Source organism: Sylvia atricapilla, chromosome 1 (assembly GCF_009819655.1).
Source record: "Sylvia atricapilla isolate bSylAtr1 chromosome 1, bSylAtr1.pri, whole genome shotgun sequence".
Lineage (NCBI taxonomy): Eukaryota > Metazoa > Chordata > Aves > Passeriformes > Sylviidae > Sylvia > Sylvia atricapilla.
Genome location: NC_089140.1, coordinates 68,596,161 through 68,615,357, shown reverse-complemented (window position 1 = coordinate 68,615,357; position 19,197 = coordinate 68,596,161). Strand labels below are relative to the sequence as shown.

The 19,197-nt window shown below is 47.0% G+C and overlaps 1 protein-coding gene across 3 annotated transcripts in view; it reads right to left on the bottom strand.

Annotated features, from left to right (window-relative positions):
* Window positions 1-14,736: 14,736 nt before the first annotated feature.
* Window positions 14,737-19,197, bottom strand: part of IRF4 (interferon regulatory factor 4) — a 36,546-nt gene continuing 32,085 nt past the window's right edge. For all 3 annotated transcript variants that reach the window (XM_066325654.1, XM_066325647.1, XM_066325663.1), the window contains 2 exons: window positions 18,305-18,417; window positions 14,737-16,577 (listed from right to left, as the gene is read on the bottom strand). In XM_066325654.1, coding sequence (XP_066181751.1) covers window positions 16,434-16,577; window positions 18,305-18,417 — 257 coding nt within the window. In that variant the 3' untranslated portion in view covers window positions 14,737-16,433. The remainder of the gene's footprint in view (window positions 16,578-18,304; window positions 18,418-19,197) is intronic.

Genomic DNA, 19,197 nt, shown 5'->3' with positions numbered 1-19,197 from the left:
TAATACTGTAAGTGAAGTGCGAGATAGGAATAAAAGAAAAACCAACCCAAATCAAAGAAGCAATGTGAGACTTCTGTGATTAAAGAGATTTCCTTCAAAAGTTCAAGGCCAGGTACTTTTATCTATAGGCTTTGTAAATAAGCAGCCTTGTAAGCCTTGAGTGGGTTTGTAAATAAAGGGTTGACTTTCTGACAAGCTCAACACCCACCCCTTCAGACAGAGCTACAGTGGTGACCAGCACCTGTGAATCATGGGCCATGAGACCTCCCTGTGCCAAAACCATCCCTTATCTCTGCTCTTTTTCCCTAGCTTTCCAAAGAGACCTTTCATGGGCTATACTTTCATTCTTCAACTCTTTTAGCCTCCTTTTGCACCCACAGAGGTACCTGGCCCTGGGAGGACATGGTGGGTAATCACCCCAGTCAATCCCAATCTTTTTTCAGAATTCTGGAATTTTCTTTTTAATTAGGATAATGGATGCAATTGCTCACAAAAATAAGTTGCAGGGGCTTGGGGTTGGTTGGTTTTATTTTTGATAGGTACTGATGGTTGCTCTTTCCAGTCAAGAGCAAATTCCAAGGCTCCGGGCCAACACCTGCCCTCACTGCCACCACAGAGCCACTAGGCACCATCCCACCACTGATCCAGCCAGTGCCTTGGAGTTCTTGGGAAAGTGACAGGCAGTGAATTGATGCCACAAGCTCCCTCTCCTCACCACCACCACATCTCTGTACACAGTGTTGAGACCTTGACTGTCAGCGCAGGGCTGGAAAAGCCTCCTGCCAGCCCTGTCTGCAGCTGGGGCTGATCCTCCTTCATTTCTCATCCGCAGCTGTGAGCAAGGACAAACAGGGAGCAGCTCCTGGAAATGCTCCTTTCACCACCAGCTAGGACAGCACTACCTGAGCAAGGGCAAAATGTGAGATATGAGCTCATGAGGGAGAGTTACAGGGCCTTCCTGGAGCTGGGCACCCGAAAAGCTTCTTGCAGCAGCCCTGAGTACCCTGGGCAGGTGCAGATCTCATGCCTAGGACTGTAAAGGTGTGATTTCCAGGTCTTGTAGGCATATGACTCCATTTAAAAAATACTGATTGTATTTTATTTTTTTCTTCAACTATCAAAACAGTAGTATTTTTCTTATCACCCTCTCATTATATCACTTTTTCAAAGTTGGCGGGGGAGGGATCTAGTTGGTAATGTTTCCATTCTTCTGCCAGTTGCCCGGTTGACTTAGACAGGAAACTTCTGAGGGCAAGAAATGTCACTTATTAGAAGCTACTGCAGCTGTCAACCTCATCTTGGTTTGGTGTCTAGACAGTAAAGCAGAATAGAGCATTAATAAAAATTGAGCAACCAAATGCTGGAAAGTTCTTGTTTCATGGCCTCAAGCTCACCTTCACACAAGGTGAAATCAAAGCTGTGAGTTTTCTGAAGGTTTTCGTTGTGTTTGGGTTTTTTGGTGTCTGATCTGATTTTGACTCCAATATGAAGATGACCTAATTTGTGTATGCGTCTTCTGCATCTGCGTGTGTGCTCATTATGCCCTGCTTTTATTAATTGAAGTAGGAAACTTCATATAAGATATGCTGCTTTTTAAGAAGTTACACAGTTACTTGCTGGAAAAAAGGAAAATCAAGTTGATTCTTAAATTGACCAGTATAGAAAGATGTCCCTTGCTTTTAAATTCCCTAACTCCAAGCAAGGTAGCCTCAGTGTTTAAAAAGAGATAAATATTTCTGTTTATCTCTGCTTATAATCACATGGGCCAAGGACTCATGTCTGTGTGAATCCTTCCTAGGAAAATACTTCAGGCTGCTCCATTGATCTCTCTTCTGGTTGTTACAAATCCCTGTTGCCATAGCTCTGTAAAAATGGCAGGAGAGAAAGAAGCCAGCCCCCCATTTATGTGTGTTCTGAATTGCTGTCATAAACAGAGGCCTGGATCCATGAGTTTGGGGATCCTTGAAGTGAAAGCAGCACCAGCTCACATCACCATGCCGTGTGCTGGGAAAGGGCAGCAGGAACACTGCGGCTCCTTGAGACATTTGGTTGGAGGATCTGGGGATCTTCTGAGTTTCAGATAAACTGAGAGGCCCATTGCTGCCTCCAGCACCAGCATTCCTGGAGGTGAGGTCAAACCACCATTGCTCTATTTCTTTCCCTTTGAGCACAGGTTTTGAGCTAACTTGCTTCCTGGCATTGAACACCTCCCTTGAAAAGACTGGAAAATAATCTACGTTCTGCATCATCCTGCAGTGCAGGGAAACAAAATTCTTAGTTTTGGCTATATTTTCTTAAAGATTTTGGTGGGCTGGGGGAGACGGAAAGAAATCAGACAAACAGCAACAGGGAGAAAAACACTAATAGAAATGCTCTTGGTCTATCCTGGGGGAAAAAGAGGAGCCCTCACTTTTATTTAACGTGACATAAACCCCACCCACCCCCCGATAACAATCTGGAGGATGAAGTCTGCTCTCCAGCACTGCCCTTGCAGAGGGAACTCCACATCCAGGAGCAAAACAGCAGCTCCAGCTTGGCCAGCAGCACTCAGTTGTCCCTGCACCCCCCTCCACACCTTTCAGAGCTGCAATTCATACAGCAACTGCTGAAGTAAAATCAGGAGAAATGGGGACTATATATAAAAGAGCTGGAGTAAAGTCAAGTACTGGATTGTGCTTCTGAGTAAGGCTGCTGTTTTTAGCAGAAGCTGAGCTTTGCCCACACAGCCCCTGAGCGACTCAGCCCCGCTGTGCTGCCATGGCCCTGCAGTGGGGCCCCAGCCTGCAAGGCACAGCTCTTCCTCCAGGCCCTGCCTCGCCGCCTGAGCACCCAAAACCACACTCCAGCTGCATCACACAGGACCAGCCTCCTCCTGGAGAGGCATCCCCTCTGCTGGGCATTCTCTGGGCACCTATGGAGCTCAGCTCTGGAGAGCCAGGAGTACTCCCAGTGGGCTGCACGCTGAGTCTTGAAGTCACTGATTTTGGCAGGGGTGAAGCGGTGTCCTCCCCACCAGTGAGCCTCTTCTCCATCGATTCCAAGCCTCCTTTGCTCATTCCTGGCTGCTGCCTCCAGGGACAGCAGTGTCTGGGCACATCAGTATCTCTGCTGAGTCACCTGCACCCTTGCATGGCACAGGTGTCAACACCAGAGCAGGCAGGTGACTGGGGAGACTGGACTGGGCCAGGCCCCCGCTCCAGATTTCAAACTTTCTTACTGCTCTGAAGTACTTTTGGATGACTTCCCTTGATAATTTATTTTATTATTTTTTATTGTTTCTTGGAGACATTTCTTCCCCAAGAAAAAACTTAATGAAATCTTGCTTTCTGCCCATCCCTTGCTGAATTAGAAAAAGAACCAAAGCAGACAGCAAACAAAAGCCCAAATTCCAAATGTCACAAAACTCTGTGTTTCTTCTGCAAAACAGAATTCTTATTGTCCCGCAGCCCCAACTTATTGACAGGCAGAGGCAAAGCAGACAGACCTGTGGCAGCAGTGGGAAAGGAAATAAAGCAAACAAGAAGGAAAAACACAAACTCTTCCACTTGGGATGCAGCTCAATTGCCAAGGTGCTGCTGCTGTGAGCATTGCCCAGGCTGCAGAGCCATGAGGTGTTAGAGGGTGTGGGGCTAAATACTTTCCCATCACCCAGGACAAGAGCTTTCCACATGCCATGTGGCTGGAGAGGTGTCTAACGTGGGGCAGGGCCACGCAAACACCATGGAGTTGGTTTTGCTCTCTGTCAAAGCTGAGCTAGCACAGGCAGTGACAATGTAGCTGTTGCAAAAAAATAAACACCGGTGGCCACCTTGCCTCCTTCCTCAGCCCGTGCTTCTGAATTACAGAGAGGCAGAAGCAGTAAGTGAGAATAAATGAGCAGTGAGGAAGGAAGAGCAAGAGGCAGCCCCATTCAAACTGGGTAAGAGGAAAAAACAACTTACAAAAAAAAAAAATCACTGGTGTGAAGTTCCTGATGCCAACCACAGAACAAAAGGAACACCCTTTGGTCTAAGTAAATGTGGCCAAGTAGCTATTCTCTCTTCCGGCACGTTCCCAACAGTAACAAGGTTTTTAGCTGCAGGTGAAGCATCCTGCCCCGCCCCCAGCAGTGCCCAGCTCATGCAATCCCCACCACTGAGCAGCAGGAGCTATCCTTCTCAGGGGCAGCTGGAAATGAAAACCATTTCAGACAGCCAAAACATCCAGTCAGCTGTGGACATGCTTTGAGAATACAGGGCTGCAAAGCCCTGGAATGGCTGGAGCTGTGCAGTGTGGATATGTGCATCACACAGCCATGCTCTTGTTAGCTTTGCTCTGGGCACATCCTTGGATTATGCTGTTGTGAGAGTTTTTAATATCCTGGAGAGATTTGGGCACTCATTTAGTGGTATTAAGGCATCTCTGACTGCAGAGAAGACCCTCTGCCTCTCCTCTCACTGTTTTCCTGGGGATGCTCCTGTGGCTGGTGGTAGAGGATGCGCAGGATACACTCACAGGCTCTGTCTTCCAAGGCACCCAGCATGGCCAGGATGGTTGTGCTCTTCAGGATGCCAGCAAGCGTGTGCTGGTGCTTTGTGTGCTGCTAGATGTGCTATAGCAATGCTGCTACTTGGCTGCATTTGTCCTATTTGCCCCACCACCTTCTCCCAGACCCTGTGCTGTGGGACCACACAGAGCTCCCAGCTGGAGCCACCAGCTCCTCTCAGTGCTCAGTGACAGAGAAATGCCCACGCACTGGGCCAGAGTGCACAGTGCAGTCTGATTGGAACCAAAACGAGACATAGACACAAAACTCACTCACAGACACAAAACTCAGCGTGGGAACATCAGGGTGGGCCAGAGATAATGCCAGTTCAAGTCTGAGCTTTTCCAGATTTACGCTGCTCTGTGCATCTTTGAAATGAGAGAACTAAGTCTGGAGCATATCTCCTCTCTTTCCATTTACAAAATATATTAGCTGGAGTGGGACAGGGAGAATCTACATACTTGTTTTTGCTGTTATGTTTTTGAGCAGAAACAAGACCTATTAGAAGGCCGAGCCTGATTTAGTCTGAGGAGTTTGGCACCAGCCAGGGCTGGCAGATTTCAAATCAGAGTAAGAGCTGTGAGTAGGTACACAGCACGGCGGAGGAATCTCGGCTCCAGTGTGAAAGGCATCACATACTTGGGAGCCCAGAAACTGTCCCTCTGTGTGCTGCACCTCAATTCTGGCTCTCTCTCAAGATACTGACTGAAAGATAAGGCAATCAAAAGGCTGGAATTAGTTATTTATGGGCATTTCTCTTTTAAAGTGAGTTTTGATGCAGAAATATTCTCTCGCCGTTCTAAGTCACCTGAGGAGGTCAGGAGGGAATTGACATCCTATAGGTTGTCCTATAGGATGGAGCACCCAGAATCAGTACAGGTGGCATTTTTATCTTTGTAATGATGAACAGATGAACACAGGCAGAGATAGAGGAAGGTGCTATTAGACACTTTTGGGTTATCCTGCCTGATTCAGCCATCGGGCAGAGTCTGGTTCACTTCTGGAAAAACTCTGATCCGACACCGCAGCCAGGCTGCTGAGCCCATGGCTGCAATGTGGGCAAGTACCAAGTGAATCAGCCGCGGGCAGAGACTTTTCCTAGGTACAAGGCTCCAGCTGGCAGCAGGCAGTGGGAGCCCGGCTGCCGCAGAGAGGGAGCAAAGGCAGCTCAGCCCTGCCGGCACCAGCCCCCGTCCGCCGCCTGCCCTGTGCGCACCTCGGGCGGCTTTTGCCCTGTGCCGCTCCGAGCTCCTGCCCCTGGCACCCACGGGCACCCTGCAGCGGGCTCGGGGCCGCTCCCGGGGAGGCCCCCCGGCTATTCTTGTAAAGGAACAGATTCAAGTAAACTCTGACTCTATATTCCCACCTTTGCTTGACAAACAGAACAGGGAAATGCCATTAACACGCAAGCCTTCCTCAAACCACCTTGTTTTCGCTAGTCACTCGCTGCCAGTCACAGTGGAAACAACACCACTTCCTCCCACATGCTGTCAGTGCCTAGACTAGTTATTTGCTTTTAATTGAATTAGCCAGCCCATTGCTTTTTTGTTACCCTACACAAAGTGCTAAGTTCTGCAAACACCTTGGCAGAGTGACAAAATCAGACGATGAGACAATTATTTCCACCACATCAGTTGCTTCGGTTCCAAATTGACCATCAAAACACAGACAGGTGGTTGTGAGGTTCTTGGGATGTCCTCAGCAGTTAGGTAACACCACAGACATACTCCCATATAACTGAAGTCATCCCTGGTTTTTTAAAACATAAATTTATCTCTCAGGGGTCACATCTCAGCCCACAAAGTCAGTGGAATCAGGATTTTGAACCTTTACCCCAGCCCTGTCCTGCTCAAGGTTCTTAGATTGTGTTTCACCAACACTTCAGTTTCCACTAAAATAATACTTACTCTGTTGTTACTGCTGCTATTATACAATTGCACTCAGTTCACAATATTCCTTGAAGAGAAAAGAAAACCTTTGCTTTAATTATCAGCGTAAGAAGTGATAAACGGCACCTTAAAACTCACCCGCTTCCAGTGCGTTTAATAGCAAACCCGAATGATTTCTCACAAATAAGCACAGGACTATTTTACGGGTGGAAGGATGGCTTTGTGTGACCTTTAATCATGGGTTTAGTCTGGACCTTCCCCAGACTTTTGTCTAGCAAAACTCACCAGGTGTTTCCCCACACACTCTGGGGGCAGGCTAACTTTCCCCCTTGCCAGGCAGAAGACCTTGAATCTTTCTCAAGCATAAGGCAGGTGACCTTTGCCTGGTGCACTTAGCCTCTTCCCTTCACCCATGGGATGGGGCAGAGGAGCAGTAGCTGCCCCAGCCCAGCCCACAGAAGGACTGCAAGGGGTTCAGGGCGAGATGGAGACAATCAGTGTGCAAGGCCTGGCTGCATGCTCATGGAAAGGGAAGGACATCTCTCCTGGACTGTGTGATCCAGAGCAATCCCATGCATTCTGCAAACACAGCACTTCCTTGCATCTGTGCAGCTCACAGCAACACCTTCTTGCTGGGAACGTGGTCATGGCATTGTCAGTCCAAGGAGCTGGCCTTTCCAGAAAAGAAATGTTGACTAGCAATGGCAGCTTGTACTTTTGCCTCATTGGTAATAAAATCAATGATTAATGGAACTATTCACTTCTTAAAACCAGCCTTCTTGGTCCATTAAACCCTTGGCAGTCTTGATGAGATTCCCTGGTGGACTGCACAGGAACTTCTGTCTTTGTCCCAGAAGTAATACTCTTCACTTTCTACTTCCAAACATGGAGCTGGAGATGGCTGGGCAGGAGCAGGAGCAGGGTGTCTGTGGGGAGACACTTACCTGAAGCCAAGGAAGCTTTGCTTGATTTTGTTGAGGAACTGAGGAAATATTCAACATCCCACTTTCACTAAGGCTTCGCCACATCAGGACCACTGGCTAACTTTCACTCCTCTTAAAAACGTTCTTCAGGCTATGCTCTGCTCCTTATCTGATCTCTGGGCTCTCAGTTCCTTCTCTAAGGCCACCTTTGTCTCCCCCTCAGCATCATCCTCTTGTCTCTCCACTCAGCCTTGCCCTGACCTTGGCCATATCACTGGCTGTGGCTCTGCTGCTTTTTTCAGTCTCCCCTTGTCCACAAAACAGCCTTCACAAAGATCCTTCAGATCCCCTCCAACAGCTCTGAGTATCCTGATTTTATCTCTTGTACTGAGGTCACTCTGGCTCCCTCTATCCCATAAGCTCACGATCTACTTTTACCCCATTCTCCAAGTGTGGATGAAAGCGTCCCGGCAAGGCTTTCCAATGATCCTTTCCTCCAGCTCCTCTGGACCCAGCCACACACCTAACATTGACTCCCCTAAACACAACCACGTCCTTACTTCTGACCATCATCATCCTCCATCCTCTTCTTCCTTCCTGGCCTCCCTTCCTCCTGCTTGCCAGAGCACCAGTGGCTGCAGCATCCCTCTTGCTGTGCTGCCTTCTGCTCTTTTTCTCCCTCCAAGCTCTTCCTCAAGCTTCCTCCCCTAATCCAACCTCAACTCGCTACCAAGCTCCCCCTCGCCCTCCACTTACACCCACACTCAGCAGCCCCACTGTCACCTTCCCTCACAGCCAAGGCCCCACCGCTGCCCCTTGGAAGGCCCTTTCACTCCCTTTTCCCTCCTCCATCCTCCCCTAGGATGGTCTCCAGGCTTGCTCCTGGTCCACTTCCTTATGATATTCCTCTCTCCACTCTCACTGAGCTCTTCCAGACCTGCCCTCATAACAGCTCCCATTCTCCCCTACTCCCCACATAACTGACCCTGTGTGGCCACAAGCAGCACCTTGTACCTGTCCACTTCTTTTTTTTTTTTTTTTTTTTTTTTTCCCCTGAAGGGAAGACCTGTCTTTATGCACTGATTTTTATTTTTACACTCTTTATGCCATTCCTGCTCCCCATGTCTTCACGTTCTGCCTTATTTCTGAGAACTAGCTGACTTCTCCTCCTGGCCAAAACCCACTTCTCTACTTCAGACCCTTGTGAAAGGCAGAGCACCCTAAATGACCCCCATGAACCCCAGCTAATCCTGAATTGTCCTCAACCTGCTCTTCTTTTCCACACTTCACTCCTTGCCTTCACTGGGTTCATGCCTGCAGCCACTGTCCACTGCCTCCTCCATCCAAAGATGCAGAGTTTTTTTTCCTGGGAAAGACACAATTTGGATGGAGTGGTAGAGAGCAGTGCTGGTAATCCTTGCATCCTGCTAGACTAATTTCAGCACCATCCCATCCACAGGGCTCTGACAGTACTGCCTCAAATGTCCCAGAGGGGCTGGAAGAAGAGGCTGCAGAAGAGCATTGACCATCCCCTGCCCACAGCCAGCCTACCTCTAAAGCTGGTGACCAGGGGAACGGGTTGTTGGTGCCAAGGGCTACAGCCTTCATCCCGGGAACACTTGGCATGTAGAAGGAGGAGAAATGGGTTTGTTGGGCCCTTGGGGTATGTGCTTTGTTTTCCACAAGATCTTGCAGGTAAGATCCCGTTCTGGAGCAGCAGAATTAGCAGGCCATGTCCTGCAGTGCGCTCCCTGAGGGTTAAAATGGCACAAGGCATCAGAGGACCCTTCTCCCTGGTGGAGTCCGAAAAAGTAAGTGCCTAATATGTGTTGAGAGCCTGCAGCAGATGCTGATTTGCACTTGATCTTTTTTCCTCTCCCCAGCCCAGCATTTTCATTAAATTTTCAGGGTGACATTAGCACCTCCCTCACACGGGGATAAACCCTGCCAATTGTGTAAAAGATTGTTCCAGGGGGGTGAGAGTGGCTTGCTAGCTGCACACACACACACACACACACACACACACACTGTGTGTGCAATATCTTCATGTTTTACTTAATGATTCTGGCTCTGATATAAATTTTGCAATCCAAAAAAAGTAATCAACGTTCACAATTAAAAAAAAAAATATATAAAAAAAATTAAAAAGCCAGGTCAAACAACTTTGCCAGATATCTGCACCAGCAGGCTGCAGGATGGTGAGCAGCATAGAAGTCATGCTTCAACTTCCTGCATTCCTCCTCGCTGCGCTCCCCTGCGTGCAGGAGCAGCCCCGCCGCTGCCTCCCAGAAACGAGCCCGCTCATTTCCAGAAAACGCCGCACCGTCCCCTCCCTGCGGCCGGGAGCCCGGGGTGCCTCCGGCTCCTGCGGGGGTACAGGTGCCCCCAGGACACAGGTCCAGCCGGCTCCAGGCTGGCCAGCTCCCAGGAGAGGGCAGCGGGGGATGTGCGTGCCGGGGGCCGGTCCGGCGGCGGTGTCACCGCGGCCGCGGATGGCGCAGGTTCGGCCGGGTCCCCGGCAGCGCAGCCTGTCACAGCCCCGGGCTGCTCTCGAACTTCCTTCTTGCGGTTCACGTCGCCTCGATTTATTCATTTCCTTGTAATTTGTAGATAGACATCGATGCTTGCTATATTTAAGTAGTGCCTGTAACTCTGCGGGGATTGTAGGTAAGCCATTTTATTTGTAGCGATGGTTTTTAAAGGAAAGTGAGACTTCAGAGTCATCTTTCAGGCTGGCGCTGTCTGCGGTACGGGTGACCTGCATCCACGCCCAGTGACAGCAGGCAACCCCCTCCCTGGCCCGGGCAGCTCCCTGCTCCTCCAGCTTCCTGCCACCAGCACCGAGAGGGCTCGGCCGCCTCTGTTCCCACAGCGAGAGCTGCACAAAGCCCAGCCACCAAACCAGCTGACTGCTTCAAATATTAATGTCTTTACGATGGTGCAATTAAAACTTCCAGCATTCAGTTATACTGGGGCTGGAAGAAGCTCAAGAAGAAAGCACTGTGTTTGGTTGTAAAGGGCAAAAAGGGTTTGCAATATTCCCATGCAATATTCCCATGCATCTGTCATTTATTTCACCGCTTTCCTTCGGGAAGTCCATGTTAAGAAATGGAATATAGGATGGTAATCTATGTTAAAAATCGCAGAGCAGCCAATTCTCTGGATGGAGGGGCACCAGCCAGTTTGGGAAAAGATGAGATAAAGGGTGAGGACACCAAGAACTCTTCAGACACAGTCTGGATTTTTTAGCTGAGTTGTGAAAACCCCTTTGCTCTAAACAGCACTGACCTTTCCTATTTCTTGGAGACTGACGTCTCCATGATAGATGAGGTCACTGTTTTTGAAGTCTTGCTCTCTCACTACTCCTTGCATGGGTTTTTTTCTGTGGGAGGGAACAGCCACAAAGAGGGCTAAACCTCTTGATCATGTGAGAAAAAAGGAAATGAAAACGAGCTATTGGAGACATATCAAGGCCTGACCCATAACTTTGGTATCTGAAGATATAAAACTGTGAAACCCAGGAGTCTGAAACGCATAAAATAGGATATGTAGCTCTAAAAGTGATTTTATTTGAGGTTATATGCTTTGTGCTAGAAACTAGAAATGCTCAGCCTTTGCTTTTATGGCTCTGAGAGGAGCCTGAGAAACCATTGATTCAATCACCTTGAGAAACTGCAATTTGAATGTGGTGCCTCAGGTGGAGAGAAGCTTCCTACAGGAAAGCCTAGCAGAAATGATTGTCATGATTACATTCTGCTGATCAGTTCATGGGTTTGAGGGTCAGAATCACAACTGGAAAGACACAAGAACATCCTATTCACAATTACAGCAATTGTGGTCCTGTCTAGGGACTAACCTTCAAAGCTTATGCCCCGTCCAGCTTGGCATGCAAAACTAAGAGGCACTGTCTGCCTTTAGACCTTGTGTAGAGGAAAAGAGCACCCAAGAGAGAGTCAAAAGGGTTAGACAGACCCACAACAAGGTACCTAGCAATGCACATTACTAGATGGCTGCGACCACTAGGAAAAAATTTCATGATGACCATTTGCCAAGGCACATTAGACTAGGAAGAGAAGGCATAAGACTCTATGAGATAAATAGTCCCTGTTTCATGAGTAGGACTTATCCATGGACAAAGACAGGCTAGTGCATATTGGAGACAAATAACAGAAGTGCTTGAACCTGAAAGCATCTGACCATCACCTGTGCAGCACTGGCCATTCCCAGATGAGAGAGAGAATCTGCATCTTGCAGACCTGAGGAAATCAGGGCTCTCTATCTGCCTGATCCAGATTTGAACATCTGCTCTTCACGAAGGAAGTGAGAAGGAGCAAGAGGAACACTATGGTGAGGATGGGATGAAATGTGCTTCATGCACCTGGTGATGTACACACTGCGCTTGCACTGATGTAGCTGAGAGAACTTGGAAAGCGTATTTCAGGTAAGATGCAAATGTCTGCTCTAACCCCACCAGGTCCACATGGACGTTCAGAGAATTTACTCTGGGAAGTGGTTTCAGTGATACTACACAGACATCATTTCTGCCTGGCTAGGAAAGGGATTAAAAGCTGGGGTAAGCAGACAAGACAACCAGAGTCTGTAAGATTTTGGATTTCAGACATTCCTAGAGCAAGAATTCAGAAGCTGGTCTCAAAGTCAAAACAGAGAGAGCCCAAGAGCCAAAGATTAAAACACTTCCTAGGAATATGGAGGGCATGCATTAGCTGTGGTTTGTGGAAAGTCACTTGGATCTGTCTATTCTCTTAGCTTAAAAAACAGAATTTTTTGCATAATTTATGACCTGTCTTTTGTAGGGAGCAGGAAATGATAGCTGAAATCTGGAAGACTGATCTAAGAGAAGTACCCAGTACACCAGGTCTGGCCTCAGCTGGCAGCACTGTAAGCTGGAGGGGCAGGAGGCTGCCAGCTGCCTGCAGAGACACACGAGGCAGCCGTGCTCTGCAGAAACAATAAAAATGCATTTGCAAAATGAAGTCTGGTGTTTCATCGCCATTGTTTACCAGGGCATGACACTACTCCTATCTGAGATGAAAACCTGGATTGGGCTTTTTGCACTCTTCATAATTGCCTTTTTGTTGAATATCACCTCGTGCAGAACCACTCAGATATCAGCTGTCTCTGCTAGGGCCAAGCAGAAAAACAAGTCCAAACCCAGAACCAAGGCATCTGGCCTGTTTTTCAGTTTCCACTTGAGCACAGGTGACTGACTGCCTTTTCCTCTTGCCAGCTGCCAAAAGGACAGCGACAACCCATCCAATCAGCATGCTCCTAAGTTATTTAACATCTATCCTTCCAAGAGCCTTATTCTGAGACACCTAAGTTAGCTCCTCCTTCACTGTCCTTTCAGCATGGTCAGGGCATGGAGCATTCTGCAGGCATTGGGCCAGCTGGCTCCTGAAGCCCAGCAGTGGAGCTGATTGTGGGTCACAGTGGATGTGGCCACTCCTCTGGGATGCAGCAAGGATGTCCTTTCTGTGCTGCACTCTGGAAAGTTAAGTGCTTGAATGGCTGCACACCAGCGACCCCGCTACTGTTCCGAGTCACGGGGACCTGTTGGCATCTCTTCAGACCCAACCAAACTCATAAGCCTTAAATCAAAAATCAGTAACTCTTAGCCTACTGTCTGCCAGATCACAGTTCAGATTAAAAAAAAAAAAAATCCTGGCAATCCTTAATATCTTCCCATCCAAGTTCACCTAAATTTGGCACACAGTTCTGCCTGGGAAAGGAGATACTATTGTTTCAATCTGCTTGGCCTTTTGGGTGAGTACTCTTTCTCTTTCTCTCTTCCCTCCCTCTTCCTCCCCCCGCCTCTCTGCAAGTATACACAGACAGTTATCTGAGAGCATGCAAGAAAAAAATGCTTTACTTTTTCCTGAAAGCCCTGTGCTGAGGGTGGTGTTTCCCCACCTCCACGCTGGTGACAAACGCTGATGTAAACACCATGCATATGCCTGGCTAAAAGGCCACAGGGGTTTTCACGTGAATCCTGTGTTTTTTCCACAAACCCCATTACACTGTACTTCAGCTTAAAATATATCTCCTTGCTTCTGGTTAACCTACAACCCCTCTAAGGCCCATCCATTTTACATCAGTAGGCAAAACTACTCAGCAGAACCAAATTTGGAATATAGGTGCTTCTCTGTTACAAAACCCTTTCAAGAAACAGTTGCAACTGTGGCTGTATTAAAATCAGAAAAACCAATACTGACACAGAAAACGTTGGGGAAAAAGCTAAACAGCTATGCCTTTGGTGTTGACAAGTGTAAAGCATGTCATTTACAATGCCACAGAAAACATATCAGGAAGGAAGTAGACCTCAGAAACTATAAACAGAATTTAACCGAGGTAGGAAGTACCTCAAATGCTTTCACGTAGTGACTCTAAAAAAGATACTAAAAGGAGAAAATGTTTCCAGGTTTTTTTTCTTGTTTGCTTTTTGTTTCTTCTCCACTTTAGGTATTCATGTTACTTTGAACAGTAAAAAAATGGTCACAAAAGTAAATGCAGCTTTGAGTCCTTATATGCAAAACAATTTATGGTATAAATAATTTGTAAGCTTGATTTTCCTTCCACTCATCCCCCTGCACCACTCCTTCAAGCAAGTTGTCTTTGGCCAGAAATTAGGTGGTGCTCGTTTCCCTCCCTCCCTCTCCACAGCTGCTGGCTTTAAATTATGCCACTTCTAGGAAAATAATTAAAAGCCAAAAATTATAATGCACCTCAATAGTCAATAGAAGTATGCACAAAAAGAGAAAATACTTTCCCCCCATCTTCAGATGCTTCACAGATCTCACAAAATTTCACAATATTTCACACCTTGCTTGCTCTTTAAGTTCCTGCACCCAAAAACCCCTCCCAGGACCCTGATTTCCAACAAAGAGAGGCTACCTGGTAAATTCTCTCCATTCGCAGCTTCACTACTTTAGTTCATTTTACCATCCTTCTTTTCACCCTTTCCTAGCTCTACTCACTTTAAAGTGCACCGGAAACTATAACAACCAGGAACCAAGTGGCAGAGGATTCCTGCATGTTGGGCTGGGCAGGAGACTACCAGCCTGGTCCCCAGCCCCAGAAGCCCTGGAGGGGCAGAGCATGGCAGCACCAGATCCCCCAGCTGCAGGGCTCTGCTGCACTGTCCATGCACCTGGAAACCAACAGGCGAAGGGGAACCTCCCCATTTTCCCTTTTTCTGCTACCTGTGGCTAATACTGCAGACATTTCCGTAAGCAAAACTCCTTACCTCTTGACCTTTCTCTGCACTCTTGGCTCAGAGCAGAGTTCCCCCTAGACAGCCAGCAGCGCTGCCCAGGTTCACAGCGCAGAACCACACGCCTTAGGTTTGCCCCACTACCGAAAACAACACATACGCACCGGGTTGGTAGGGAAATAGAACTTTATTCCAGGACGTGAGCTGAAGCAATGAGCATATGAAGCAACAATCACTAGAAAAAAGTGAAAAACACATCAAATATTTGTACTGTACCAGTTAGGTTTGAGCACAGAAGTCCCTTTTCAGTAAAATGTACGCGCAGGACAGAAGCACATGCAAAGCTCAAATGGTCACCTAGAGCGTTGCTTTGAATATCTAAGAAAGAGGTCTCCCCTAAAAAATTCTCTAAGCCAGGAAAAAAAACCCCTTCAAGTAACAAAGTAGAAATTATCTGCTCATTCTGCTTGGCACTGTGGAGAAGGAGGGGGATAATATATCCCAAAAGAGTATGCATCTGTAAGATGTATAAATTCAAAGTCCCTAAGACACAAGTCTGGTGCCAGACCAAGTACCGTTTTTTCTTCCTCATTTAGGAAGTCTAGTGAAGTATGTATGCTAAGCACAGGGGGATCATGTATTGGAGGGAAAGCTGCTGAGACCACATGGTCTGCCTGCCAGCAAGGAAACTTCATTGACACACACATCCAACAGACCTCTTCTCTTTGTCTTTCTAATGGCACCCTACCACTGAAAGCTGCAAACTGCATCAAATTCTGCAAACATTCAAACAAGTGGCATAGTACAGGAGGCCAAATGCTGCTCTCCTTGAGCTCTTCCTTCACATTCATTTCAGTACCACTGGAAGAAAGCTGCAAGTGCACACAGGCAGCAGAGTTGGTTCTGTGTAAGTCAAAGGTGGTGGTTATTTTAACCTGGCTTATGCATGTGACATCAAAAAAGGGTAGCTGGACCATTTCTGTGCTATTTGCAAGGTCTGCCAACTTCATTCTAATGCATACCTAAATACATACATATATATATGCATGTATAATGCATGCAGAGTAGCTTACAATTATAAGAAAAATGCAATTTATTTATAAACCTGCTCTTTGGGACTCTAGAATTTTAGTGGTTAATCCACCAAATTCACAGGTAATACGAGTTGAACGGTCACTTTTCTTAACACAGTACCATAAAAGCATCACTTTAGAAACTGCTATCTTGGAGGCTAATCCAGTAACAACAATGGCAGCAACAAAATTCATTGTCAGGACAAGTGTCAGTCAGGCATTAAAAAAATATGTCTCTGAAGAATTGCATTGTTTTTAAAAAATACACTGAAATATTCTATACAAGAATATAGGCATCACACTTAGGAATCTAAATTTATAACCACTTACATGTATTAGCTATTCTCAATAAACCATCTACATTTGCTACCCACCTACAGTAGCTACAGCTTCAAATTGGGAACACCGCAAATTTATGTACTTTCCCTGAGATCAGTAATCCAAAATAAATAGCCCTGCAAAGGTAACAGTGTAAACTCTGGATTTAAGTCTTCGGTAAGGATCAGTCCTCAAAAGCCAAGGAGAACATTAAGCAAACGTAAACACAGCAATCATTTTGTCAGTTTCGAGTTAATTCTCAGCGACAGTGAACCCTATGTGAGACGTAGCATCCAAATGTTGAAGACCCGTCATTTTTATTGTACAATACAGTTGTCCTAGTTGTTCACTTTCCTATCATTGAACCCCTGAACACATCCAGCCAGGGTTGTGGATCTCCAAATTGTGATCCAGATCTGCTCTTCCACTCTGCACAAGGTTTACAGTGCCTTTAAAACCACTCTTTTTGAGGTTTTACTCTTGGATAGAGGAATGGCGAATAGATCTGTGATAATCCTCTGGACCAGTCACAAGTTCTGGTAAATCATAGCCTCTCAGCAGATGTCCACTGTTTTGTTGAGCAAAGTAATACAGTTGCCTGGCAAACATTGGTTCAACCTTAAGAACAGACAAAATGTTAATCAGACATGTGAAGAAACTTCACGCTCCTCGTCTTAGTTACTCAGGGTGGTTTTAAGTTAAAAAAAAGATTGGACAAAACAGTTCTGCTCACCAGAATGGGAAGACAATTTCAGCAGTCTTACTGATCTCTGTTTTAAGGCAGGTCCTGCCTAGCCCAGCCTAGCTCTGCTGCCAAGTGCCTCACTGCCTGCACACACTCTTTACCTTCACTGCCTTCATTTAGAAGGGACTGTAGCAGTTACACAAATGATGTATGAAAAATTGCAGTGCCTTAGCCAGCCCCAGGATGGCCACAGGACACACATACCCATGGCCATTGAAGGTGTTTAAAATACATATTGAACATGCCAAAAGTCTTGTCTGCACCGCAAAGTATTTTGAGGACTTTACTTGAAATGTTGGAGCCCTCAGGTAGGCTGAGGTATGTCACCAAATGAGTGTGTCTGAAGTTAGATTTCAACTAATTATCAAGGGCACTCTTGTTTCTGTTCATTCAAGCTCTGATGAGGAATTTGTTCAACCACCAAGTGGGATTTGTATGAGTTAACACTGCCTTCACTTCTGTCTCTTCAGAAACCACCACTCCCTCTTAGGGCTTTGGGCTCTGACTGTAAATATTTGAGCTGTACACTGAGAACAAACACCTGAAGCTCTCCTTACTCTCAGTGGAGGACAGGCAGGTCAGGACAGATCAAGAGGATGAGCAGACTGAGCAAAAAAGGGGAAGCAAAGCTCTAGAAAGAGCAGGAGGTACAGGCTCACAGAGAAGATGCCAGGACAGGAGATGGATAAGGGGGCTGGAGAGACAATCTAGGAAGGTGGGATAGAAAGGTGGAAAGAGTCAGAGATGGGCAGCTATCTCTAACTAGTCATTGCACAGCTCAGGATGGATTTGTGAGCTTCTCAACCTCCACCTCAGAGACTTGCTAGGCAGCAGTGTGGCAGCACAAAAGCCACACAGCAGAAGGAGAGGCCACAGATTCTGGTAGAGGTCTGACTTGGTACCCATCCTGTTACTGAAGGGGCTTTCAAAAAATTTAGAAGAGACACCAGCTTTCTTCTCAAGGATGCAGTAAGCTAAGCCTTGCCACTGATGTGAGCATTACCACCTCTCTTGTGGTTTTATGGGCCAATACAGCCAATTCAGAAAGTACCCGGTCTCAGTCTCTCTCAGAGAGCATCCCGAAACAGCAGCTTTGAGTGTGCATGAACTGAGGTCACCCAGCCCAGGAGCCTGACAGCTACTGAGCCCTGAAGCTGCACAGGCAGCCCCTGCATCCCATTAAGGGCTGAGGTCTTTGAGGTGCAGGCTGGGGTTCTGGAGCACCTTCAGGTGCAGTGGTGTAAAAGCACCACATCCTGCACTGGCCAGGTGGCCCAAGGAGCTGCACAGCTAGGCTGGTGGAGATAACACAGCCCAGCAGTTCCAGGTACATTTCAGCTTTAGAAGGGATTTGCAATAGATCACAAATGACACTCTCTGTAGAGAGGGAAAATCAGGTGCACTGCCCTACTGAGGGCTACCAGTCAGTCCTTTGCAGATATGGGGATTAAACCTTGTTCTGGAAAGTGCTGCATTTTCAACAATTTACTGCCTCCCTCATAATCTACATGAGACACAAAAAAGACACAAAAGCCTGACTGGCAGATTCATATCCTCCAAAGAGTGTGCTTGTTTTAGGTAAGGCAGAAATCCTACTTACATGGGCTGTAATTAGTTTCCTCTGCCTCTGTGGATCTGGAAATTCCTCCCCAAAGCACAGAGCGACCTGGTATCTCGGCAGAGGACGTCCATGGTGAGCAAAGGCTTGCAGCTCTGGGAAGAGAGAAAGTTCCGTGCTGTAGAATAATCATGGGAGACAGGCAAGCATCACACAGCTACCCACCCACCCCCCACAACCAGCATGGGAGAGAAAAGCAGAATGGCAAAAGGAAAAAAAATTGTGGGTTGAGATAAAGACAGTTTAATGTGTAAAGAGAAACAAACAACGAAGAAAGAAAAACGAAAAAAGAAAAACAAGTGATGGAAAATGCAATCACTTGAGACTGGCTGACCTACACACAGCCAGTGTCCAAGAAAGAGCAACCTCTGGCAAATTCCCCCATGCTCTGTTTTACTGCAGAACACAAGGTCATATGGAATGGAATATCCCTCAGCTGGGGTTGGCTGCCCTGGCTGTGCCCCTTCCCAGACTCTCATCCACCCCAGACTGCAGCCTGCGAGGGCAGAGTGAGACACAGAGAAAGCCTTGACATTGTACTTGCACTGTTCTACAGCAGCTAAATTGTCCCTCTGTTATCAGCATTGATTAGGTCACAAATCCAAACCATAGCACCACACGGATCGCCAGGAAGAAAATTAACCCTGCTCCAGTCAAAACCAGTACAGGCCAGTAAGACAGACTTTTTGTATGACCCTGGAGAGGATAAAGTAACTCCATGGGATGATTAGAGATGTCAGGAGAAAGACAAAAGGTAAGCACAAGACATTGAGTTCGGAGACTTTCTCTCGGATCAGGGGGAGCTAGTTACAACACTGTAACTTTTCTGTTTGCTTTGTCTCACAATTAATTTCATATGCACAAACCAAGATGTC